Here is an 11,098-nt window from a genome sequence, read left to right on the forward strand (position 1 = left end):
AACCATACAGTTTTCTTTCTGTCATAAATGGGTCTATCTAAATAATTTTGACGTCTATTTTCCTTTTCAAAAGCAGTAATAAAGCCAGCGTAAGCAATCTTGTTTCGATCGTCTTTATTGTACTACTATTGAGGAGTCTGATCAAAACGCGCGAAGGTTTCGTATACGTAGGAGCGACTACAGCGCGTCTGTACCGCCGTATACCGCCTATGGACTCGGTATATTTTATAAGAGCAGAAAGCGTGTATTTAGGACGCCACTGAATTTTGTTTATTAACTACGACTCAATCTCGCATTTTCGTTGAGATGCACGAAAGGAACATACTTTTTCTGTGTCATGTCGATTGGCTAATCTTTCAACATACACTTTAATGCTTGCCATCGATAAGAAGAAGAATCTCGTTTGAATCGCGTGTCATAGCGAAATAACGCCGTGTGTAAAGGCTCTAACAGTGTGTCAATATGTTTTGTTCACGTTCATTATGTACGTATAAGTATTATAAGTATTTAAAATAACTAAGTAACTTGAATTACAGAATAAATAAAAAAAATCAATGAAACAAAAGTAACGAAAACCTTGTCCCTGAAAATGTCTGCTATTTTCGGTACTTGGAGATTCACCAAGTTGAATTTTTTTCTTAATAAGTGTTGATAAACTTTACTCAAACGGATTGATGATAGTAGAAAAGATATATATATAAAAATATCAGTCTTAACAAAGCAAAGTCCCAGAACAAAAAACCTTAATTCAGCAAAAATATCTTCTTAAATAAATCTTTAGTACTTATAAACTAAAGGTTGCAAGTATCTAAGTTCGTTGGAGAGTGTGGAGTCGTCCTTGGCAAGCTCCTGGACCATTTCTTTGGCCCGGTTGTTGGCGTATTCGTGCTCGCAGTCCCGGCGGTCCACCATGCGGGCTAGTGCAAAGCTCAGTTGCGCAAGCGCACCGCCCGACGACGACTCCACTAGGTTTTTCATCACATCGGGAGAGAAACCCTGAAAGAACAAAAGTTTGATTGTTTTAGTTTTCATAATGTGACTTATGGATGTTTATATAGAAGATGAATGAGGATCAATTTATTTTGTAACGAAATTATTGCACATAGTAAACTTTATGCCAACTATTTTTTTATAATTTCAAATAAGGAACAAGTCGTGCGCCTGGTGGCAAGCGACACGCCTGTCCATAACATTTGCAGTGCCACTCAGAGCTTTAAATCGCAAAAATCTTAGGAGTAATTTCACCAGCACCGTTACCTTTCCAATCCGGAACGCAGAAATGGTCACATTATTTTTTGGCGGCAGAAATTTTTTTTTTTTTATACATGACAGGCAAATGACTCCACTCCACCTGATGTTAAGTGGAAAGTGGTATCCAAACGCGAAGGAACCTAGTGCAGCGATGAAACCCTCACTGCACTAGCCACCTCCACCCTGCCTGCCTACAATATGCCTCTTCACGCCTCGTTTGAAGGACCTCATATCATAAAGGGAGGGAAGACATGTGCCGGAAGGGAGTTCCATTTGTCAACCGTGCGGCAGAGAAAGGAGACACCAAACCTTTTAGTACGCGATGGAATGCAGCAGGTAGTGAAACGGTGACTACGAAGGCCAGCACGCGTGCTTCTGAGCAGGAACGGGGAAGGGGGGATGAGGTTGAACAGCTCTTCAGATCACTCACCATGGTACATGCGGTAAAAGACGCTAAGCGATAGGTAAGGTGGCAGTACTTCCCTGGATGAACTCGTTCACAAGGAGCTCTACTGCTACTAAACAATTACAATTGTGTATCGTAAAAACTAAAAACGATAATTCTCGAAATTCTTCCAGACAGCGAGAATTCCCTGGAAGACGTGCAATCTGTTTATTGACCTGTATCTAGTTTATGCTTTATATTGATATAAACTTAATTATAATAAATGTATAACAAATAAATGTATTGTCTTCTTCTTCTTTCTATGCTTTGGTTCTGCGGCAATGTAAATAGAGCCTTAGTTTAGAAAGGGCATGGTTGAAGTTGTATAGCATGTTCTGTATCTTTGAGAAGTTTCAGGTAAATGTAATTTTGTATTATACTATGCATTGATTATAGATATGTCAAAATTATATTTTTTTGTTCCGAGTATATAGCTTTATGTAGATATATTAGTTATTATTTGTATTTCTATACTTATATACACTTTACTTGGAAGGACTAAGACTTAAAAATACACAACACATGTACAAATACACAACATATCTACTATTGTTTAATATGGACATAAATACTATTATTTTATTATCATATTTAAGTAAGTATGCTGGTTTATGGTTGTTCCTCCGTGACCTCACTTTGGGTCTTAGCTGAAAATGTGTGCTGGGAACGCATTGCGTTTTCCAGCAAATGCTGAGTTTGGTGACCTTTTTATTACCGCAGCTGGCACCACACAAAGTATCTCTTTACCTTGTGTGTGTGTATATAGTTTGTGTTTTCATTAAATTTAATTTTTTTTCGTGTTTTTTGTTATCGTTTTACTTGTTTTGTGTTTGTTTGTGTTTTTGCTTCGTAATTATTTAATCGTGTTTTACGTCTGAGTGTTTTGATTGTTTTGTTTTTCTTCCATTTTGTTTTGTGGTGTTATTTGTTGTTAAAAAATATGAATGTATTTTCTCTTCTTTCTTCTTTCTTTCTAACTTATCAACTAAACTGTACACAAATCTTTTAGTTTATATTTTCTTTATAATATTTGTATCACGCGTAAAGCTTTATGTCATAAATAGTCGTAATCATAAGGTATAAAGATAATACTTTTACGTCGACACTTCCGTAGTTGTGGTTTATGTAAGGCGTGGCGAGATAACACGTTAACGTAGGGGTGGTATAGAATCGGCATTTTGTATATTGCAAGTTATTGTATTCTGCAATGGTAAGTTGTTAACAACAATATATAACCCCTTATTTAGTACCCTAAAAACCTGGTCCCAAACTAGAGAATTCCTTGTAGTATAATAGAGTACCAGTTTGAAACAATTGCTGTCAAATAAGTAACCGACGAAACGAAAAGGCAATATCACGTAAGAGGTTCATTATTCATCGTGCGTTTTTTAATTTGGTCGAGTATTATTTAATTGACATTAATTGTTTCGGGTGGATATTGGATGGAGAACGGAAGTAGGCCCCCAGAACGACATAATTCACTCCGGGTCATTACCCAGAAATGCCCAGACTAGAATTTCGAAACAGTTATTTTTGATACAAGTCCGGAAAGTTAGTCATTATTCCCGATTCTCGAGGCTTCTTGGTCAAGACTCGAGACAAGTGAAAATGACAAATCCGCACGTGTATCAAACGACGTTTTTTTAGTACATTTGCAAAAATACTACTTTTAAAGTAAAATAAAACAGTATATTTAAGAGGCGCGGCGCGCAGCGGTCTCGCGTGGGTCATATTCACGGTCGTTGTTAATACGCAATCAGCCATCTTTATGGAAAATACTTTGGTATTTTTAAATGGAACCCGTTTTATAAAACACCTATGCAATTTAAACAAATAAGGTGTAAGTAAATATAAGTTTTAATGACGAATGACTTACGTCACAAAGCACATAAATATTCAATAAATATACAACCTCTTTAGTTCTATCTTTAAGACTTGAAACAATAGTAAATTAAAAAAAAAATGGAACAGCTCTAGTGCGAAAAATTTAACTTTCGGCACGATTTGTAGTACGAAAAATATCACGTTTTGAGCAACTGTATTAAAAAGTATATTTCTCAAACTCCTATTGGGAATCGAACACAAGATTTCCTTGTCATCACATACAGTGCAAATTTTAGGCCACAGAGTAAAAGTTAGGAATGTCGCTTCTGTTCTTACTTTGCAATCTTGATTCCTTTGGAATTAGGATAGTTCAATCAAGTGACGAGACGGACAAGTCGTGGGCCTGGTGGTCAGCGACACACCTGTACATAGTTACAGCTTTAAACTTTGAACTAGAGAAAAACGCCTTGAATTGGAGAAATAGCAAAATCAACCATTAAAGTAATTGCTCCTAAATTAAAGTTAGGCGCTATTTATAACAATGAATCTTCATGCGTGAACAGCCACCCTTCGAGGTGGATGATTTTCTTCAAAATGAAATGGGACCACTATGGAAGTACCCCCTTTCCAACGAAAAAAGAATCATGAAAATCGGTTCACAAATACCGGAGTTATCGCGTAACATACATACAAAAAAAAGAACATACAGTCGAATTGAGAACCTCCTCCTGTTTTGAAGTCGGTAAAAAAATCAAAAGTGCGTCCAAATTAAGTTATGATAAAGTTTCGTATATATGAGCCGTTGATATCGACAGAATGACATATCAAACAATAATAAAACGTTATCACTCAGGTATATGATATATTTTAACTTTATCACCAAAATATACCTCTATGGATTTTGTAATTTATTAATATTTGAGGCACAGTATAGCTGTAAGCGTCAATAAAATGGTTAACGCGATGGTTGTAAAATTTTTATTGGCCAAAACGTTCCTCGAATATACCGTAGGTTGTTTTTTATTTCGTGTAAATACGAAATTATTTCTTTGTGTCGAACGGCCTACATTCGTTGAAGCGAATTTTTCTCTTTGAACATTTTTCGTACTCAACATATTATAAATTACGTAGACTGCCGCCCAATTGCGCCGACGTCCATTAATTTTAATGCTCTATTAAGTAACATGCGGTTTCCAGTTTTGCTTTCATAAAGGACTTTAGACTTTCACACATTAAATTTATAGATCTTTTCTCTAAGTACCGTCAAATTTGTTTGTTGTTTGAGAGAGGAAAATGCTTTTTCTTTTAAACCTAACTTAACCTAACCTAACCGAACCTAATCCTGTCTTTATGATAAACATCCAACATATCCTGAAAGAACAACGGTTTCGTTATAATTCGGTTTACTGGGTAATGAAAATTCGAACAAACGTTATTAAGGAAAAAATAAATTAGAGTTTGTGATAGGTTACCCAACTATAATGCTTTTCTGCATTCAAGTTCCTATTTTCTATTTCAAGCTAGTGCTTTTGAAAAAGAAAGTCTTTAACCCATCAATTGTAGCAACAAGAATGAGAGTGAAGTATTGTGAGCTTCCATAAATTACAAGTTAGAAGTTCTTCAAATTCACCAGTCATTCACCGTCACAAGGCATTGATATATTGAGAGTAATGGATAGGGTTATGTTAGTTTATCTGCAAAATCAAATTAGTCAGAGGGCTGACTCCGCAACGAATGTAGCGGAAAGAATAAAGAGTAATAAGTACCAAGGTTTGAATACCATAATATGATACTCATATGCTAATATACACCCTTTGGAGTCGACACTCTTGGCCCGTGGGGTCCCGGCGCTCTTCGTCTGTACAAAATGTAATCCAGAAAATTAATAGACTGTCTGGCAAACTCAAGGTCTGGTAACTACGTTCCACATTGATAGCTATGCTAGCTGTACAATTTTATTCATATAATTTAATTCTAAGTTTTAGTAGGTTACTTGTATATTTTAACTTATTGTCTAATAAATGAAAGAGGAATTAGTCAGAGGAGTAGTAGCAGCAAAGCCCCTTGTGAAAGAGTTCGTCCAGGGAAGTACTGCCACCACTTCCAGCGTTCCGGTTTGGAAGGGTAACGGTGTTCGTGAAATTACAGGCACATGGGACTTATCAACTTATGTCTCAGAGTAACAGGCGCAGTGGCAGTGCCCTTAAGATCTTTGTGATTTAAAGCCCTAAAGGTATTATAAAAAAAGATTCGCAAAAGAACCAGAGTAACTTTACGAATGCAACCCAAAGAATTACTAAACTTCAGTGGTAGTGGGCGTATTGCTCGTAAAATTTATGGCCGATGGGGCCGAAGAGTTGCGATCGTGCACCGGAAGGCGCAGCGTGGGCTGACCACCCACTTGGCGGTCCACCGACCTGCTAAAGGTTGCGGGAATCGGCTGAATTCGAGATGAGTAGGACGGCTCGTTATGGAGGCTTACGTTCTTACAGACCTGATAAGTTATTCACATTTTTGTTGTACATCTCGATGAATAGCTTGTCTGCTTTCCCTACGAGATGCGGATCGATCGGAGGGAGACGCGACTTTTATATAAACTTTTATTCGATAAGTTCAACTACGATCCGTGTAGTTAAACATTTAACTGCGTCGATAGTTAAAAAAAAACTTTAACTTGTTATTTAGTTCTCAGAGCAATGAATGGACAATCGAATGAATGTCTATCCAGTTTTAGTAATTTTGCTTGTAAAAAACTTGGAGTTGTTATAAGTTTGTCTTAACTCACGTTTTTGATAGTGATCCCCGATTTCACATTTTAGAAACTATGATAAACTCACGCTATAATTAGAAAGCCGCTGCCTCTTCGCCTCCCGGCTTAGTAGATCATACAGCAGCAAAAGCCTCAAATTGGAAGCTGACAGCTTTCCCTTCGGCGTGAACTCCTGGTTGTTGGCCCTTACACCTTCCCACACATCTACAACTCTCTCATCATCAGGGTCATTTGCCATTTTGATCAAATCTCTTACATTCTGTGACAAATATTGCAGATTATCGTCTGTTATTTCCTCGTCAATATCGTCGGCGCGCCGAGATATCTTGTCAACTTCAGCGTCAAAGTGTGGAGGAAGTAGAGGTGCTTCTTTAGCTGGCTCCATTATAGGCTTGACCTCTTCTTCATGTATGGATAAAAATGGTTCCTCAGTGCGCTTCTCCTGTGGCTCGATGACGGTGTACTGTGTGTTATAGTCAAATGGGAGGAGGACAAATCCTAGTTTGGGTATCTGGTTGCGATCGGAGGGTTTTGGTGGCACTACTGGAGCATAGAGGCCTGGTCGGTGGAAGGGTGTTGTTGCTTGCCTGTAATTATTGAAGAATATTCCAGCATTATTAGACTTAAAGATAAACATCCAAATGGTTTATTAAAGAGCGGTTAGATTAAGAACGTTAAACCTAACGTTTAAATAAGACGCAGTGCGTACAATAGGTTTAATAAGGCAGAAGTAGATTTGTCGATTATAATTCAATTAGGCTTAGTTTAGTGAATTAGTTCGTTAGGAAGTTTAAATACCAAAGGCAAAGGTATTACGTGGAACAGTCCAATGAAAAAGAAAAGAAAAAGAAGAAAAAGCACCTGACAAGCAAACCATAGTTCATCCACCAGGAGTTAGCAGGGTTGAAGATCATATCGGAAAACACGTACGGCTTCGGAGTGGTCGGCTTTGTCCAACTGTTAGTTGGCTTATTTGTCGGCTTCGGCCAGGTATTGGTCGGTTTGTAAGTTGGCTTTGGATAACTCGGTGGCTTTGTTGGTATTGGGTCATTGGAAGGTTTGATGGTAGGTTTTGCGGTTGGTTTAGCCGGCTCGTCCTTAGCCTCGAATGCCATCTGGTCGGCGAGATGCGCGATCACTTGCATCGCGACGGGCAGATACGAGTCTGAAAGCTGCACTTGTTGTTTGGCTGATTCCACCTGGAATGTGACGTTACATATGTAAGTATGTATACTACAGACCATCGCACGGATATGAAAGCGAAAGATTCTACAAATCCTCTACATTCATGTCTTCAACTCAGCAGTTCAGCTTGATTGCAGAACCATTTTGGTGTCGGCAGATTATCACCGCGACAAATTTATTAAGTTGGCAGCATTGTGCTGAACCGAAACCTTTTCAGCGCATTATTTGTAATTTGTAATGTTGTGATGTTATGTACTGAATAAATGCTTTATCTATCTGTCATGTACACTTAACAGTGCTTTTTCATTCTCGACTTGAAAACACCCAAGTTAAAGCTATATATAGTTACAGTTTATAGCTATACATATATCAGCTGGCAAGGGACTCATTCCATTGCCGCCGTTCGCCATATAAATAAATATTTGGAGTATTCACGTCATGTCGTATTTGAATTAATTTTCACAAAACAATTAGTACATGGTTGTGACCAAATGTAATTCTTCATTTCGACATATGGCGAAATAAATCGTTAGTCGATAGAACGTAATGAGAATTTTTCAGTTTGTGCAAAACAATATATATTCCTCTCAGCAATGGCGATCGCGATGAGCGGAGGTCGTGGCCTTAATTGGCTGTGTCATTAAGTTTCTTAATTAAATCGTTATATTTTCTCTGGAAAACTATTTTAGTCCCAACTGGACAAGTTGTCGAGATAGCATATATTTTTCAAAATACCTATTCCACTTTGGTAACTGTTGCTTTTTAGAAATTGTATAGTCGTAAGTTTGAGAACCGTAATTCTTGAAAGCCGTTGATATACGCCCACCCGCCCACAGAGGCAAGATAAAAAAATGTCAACGTCCACCACCAAAAAAATATAATTGAAACACGTATTTTTATATTAACTTAACACAAAATATCACTATATATTTATAGTGTAGTTTATATAGATAATTCAGGTTTCTTTTTTGTAAATGCGGTAGCAGTCTCTGAACAGCATCAATGCCCTCTAGTTGCTTCTGAGGCCCTTATCGCCCCCCTACGACTCTTCAATGCCCACTGAGTGGGACGTTTTTGGCGAATGATGTAGAGATATGATTGTATCTAAAAAAAACTTGATTTTGATTGACAGAACAAAGATCTGATTGACAGCGTACCACACGAGCAATGCGGTGGTCACACCGTACCGCCGCTTGCTCCGACAGTCACAGTCACTACCTTCGAGGCCTGGCAAGTAGTTCTAATTTAATGGAACTAAGAGTGGAACCAACAGTCTGAAAGGATTTTATGTAGTACAACGCAGCGTCACCGCTCTGTAGTCGCAACGCCGACGCTGCGCATCATGTGGCATCGCTCTTACATAGCTGCGGAATGGAATTTGAAGAGAAGTTTTGTAATCATGACACAATGAACTTTATTTTATTAATTTAATTATTCATTGCACAGGAAAACACATTTAGTAACGCAGAAAACACAAGCAAAAGGTCAATTAGTGTAACGTACAAACTAGATACGAGTAAGAATAATTTCAGTACAGAGTACTAAAAAAAACCGACCTCAAAAGTACGTGGAATTACGTCTATTTGCTAAGTTTGATTGAAATATCCCCTAGTTCGCCACTATACAGGACTAGATACTGGAGATAATAAAAATAGGTTCTCACTACGACACTACTCAAAGTATATCGAGGGAAAAACGCCTTGAATTGGAGAAATAGCAAAATCAACAAAATAATTGCTAAAAGCAATTGCTCCTAAATTAAAGTTAGGCGCTACTTATAAAAATGAATCTTCATGCGTGAACAGCCACCCTTAGAGGTGGATGATTTCCTTCAAAATGAAATGGGACCACTATGGAAGTACCCCCTTTCCAACGAAAAAAGAATCATGAAAATCGGTTCACAAATACCGGAGTTATCGCGTAACATGCATACAAAAAAAAAGAACATACAGTCGAATTGAGAACCTCCTCCTTTTTTGAAGTCGGTTAAAAAGACCCGAACGCGCGGTCTTTGTTTCTAGTTTGCACTTTGCAGAATTGATATAAGGGTCGTTATGTTACGTACAATGTCGTTGCAATGTAAATTTAATAGTTGAACCAATAATACTTAAAACTATAACTGCGTACAGCAAGAAAAGTTTAAGACTTAAATGAATATTGAACATTTTCTCTTCTTCCCACCTGGTTTGCCCAACGCCGAGGCGTTGCAAAGCAAAATTTGGTATTCATTGTTTCATTGTTTCCAGATGGAAACAAGTGTTGAATATTAATTTCTTAGCTTGTAAGTAGGTTAAACTATATGCCTAATTTCGACCGCTCCGTGTAAATTGCGAGAGAGCGTTCTCCATGTGCAAATATTGAAAATGTTTTGGTCACACCTCTTCTGCTTACCTAATTCGTCTGGTTATATACTCGAAGCCCAATTCAATTGAAATTCTTATTTTTATATAAAAAAGACATCATCTGATGCTGATGATGGAAAGTGAGGTCAACGTCAAATAATGCCTATTCACGTTCGCCTTGAAAAAACCCAAGTTATGGCGTTCAGGGAAGCCGTGGAATATCCACAAGGGGGTGGAACCCGAGCCTGTGTAGAGTCCCTGATGAAGAAAAGGGAAGGCAAACTTCCTTTACTTCATTATAAAATGTGTTATAGGAAATGAAACTATTTTTCCGGATTTAAATCGCGTATATTTGTTTTTCAAACAAACCGACGTTTCGGGCCCTTTACAGGTCCCATGGTCACGATTGACTGTGAGTGTGAAAAAACAAATATACGCGATTTAAATCCGGAAAAATAGTTTCATTTCCTATGTGTAACAATCGCGAAAACCTAAGAACTCGACATAAAATGTATTAGTTATTCTGCCATTGCTAGAAACTGTCTACATACACAGCTCCGAGTATAAATAATATTTTTGTACAGATCACACATGCATATAATACATCCCATTACACGAAAGACGACATGGTTCCAGATTGCTCATGAATTTGATTCAAAGTGCATAATAGCATTTATTTGAAAATATCAAACCCTAGAGTTTATCGCTTGTTCTTCTCAGGGAAGTAACAAACGACGTTTTCAAGTGTAAATTCATTTTAGGTACCTTTGGAATAAATAACATTTTGGCTTTGTCTTTGACGTTCCAATGCTGGGCACGGGTCCTCTCTAAGGGAGAGTGGAAGCCATTGTACTCTACACTGACCCAATGCGGGTTGGGTACGTCAAATGTTTCCAAGGGTTGTGAACCTTAATAGCAGTAGAAGTGAAGAGTTCGTCCAGGGAAGTATTGCCATAAGTAGTAATACCAGTATTACTGCGTTCCGGTTTTGAAGGGTAAGGGTGCTGGTGAAATTACAGCCACATGAAACTTGTCAACTTATGTCTCAGGGTGACGGCCGCAGTGGCACTGCCCCTCAGATCTCTGCGACAGGCGAGTAGCGTACGATCAGGCGCACGACCTGTTCGTCCCGTCATTTGATATTATAAAAAAAAAAACCTTCGACGAGCAGAATTCATCACGAAGTTTTCCTTCTCTAATAAATTAAATTAATATATTGGGTATGACCGTAGCATAATTTGGCTATTAATAATACCTTGTGACAAGGTACATAAGTAGGGT

The 11,098-nt window shown here is 37.9% G+C and overlaps 2 protein-coding genes across 2 annotated transcripts in view; both read right to left on the bottom strand.

The window, feature by feature from the left end:
• Positions 1 to 658: 658 nt before the first annotated feature.
• Positions 659 to 7,484, bottom strand: LOC113225372. Its single transcript, XM_026457655.1, has 3 exons — positions 7,221 to 7,484; positions 6,358 to 6,877; positions 659 to 996 (listed from the first exon to the last, which is right to left on the bottom strand). The coding sequence occupies exons 1-3, from the start codon at positions 7,433 to 7,435 to the stop codon at positions 778 to 780; spliced, it is 954 nt and encodes a 317-aa protein (XP_026313440.1). The 5' UTR covers positions 7,436 to 7,484; the 3' UTR covers positions 659 to 777.
• A 1,331-nt stretch (positions 7,485 to 8,815) lies between these two features.
• Positions 8,816 to 11,098, bottom strand: part of LOC113225481 — a 13,430-nt gene continuing 11,147 nt past the window's right edge. The window contains exon 3 of the mRNA XM_026457800.1: positions 8,816 to 8,839. Within this exon, the coding sequence (XP_026313585.1) occupies positions 8,816 to 8,839 (24 nt within the window). The remainder of the gene's footprint in view (positions 8,840 to 11,098) is intronic.

The sequence above is a fragment of the Hyposmocoma kahamanoa genome, unplaced genomic scaffold, assembly GCF_003589595.1.
Source record: "Hyposmocoma kahamanoa isolate Upper Pololo Valley unplaced genomic scaffold, ASM358959v1 160, whole genome shotgun sequence".
Classification (NCBI taxonomy): Eukaryota; Metazoa; Arthropoda; class Insecta; order Lepidoptera; family Cosmopterigidae; genus Hyposmocoma; species Hyposmocoma kahamanoa.

Excerpts from the sequence above, each read along its gene's own strand:
- LOC113225372 (XM_026457655.1), bottom strand. The coding sequence starts at position 7,435 with ATGCAAGTGATCGCGCATCTCGCCGACCAGATGGCATTCGAGGCTAAG. Across the intron at positions 6,878-7,220 it reads AAGCCGACCACTCCGAAGCC|GCAAGCAACAACACCCTTCC; the intron begins GTACGTGTTTTC and ends CAATAATTACAG. Across the intron at positions 997-6,357 it reads AGCGGCTTTCTAATTATAGC|GGTTTCTCTCCCGATGTGAT; the intron begins GTGAGTTTATCA and ends TTGTTCTTTCAG.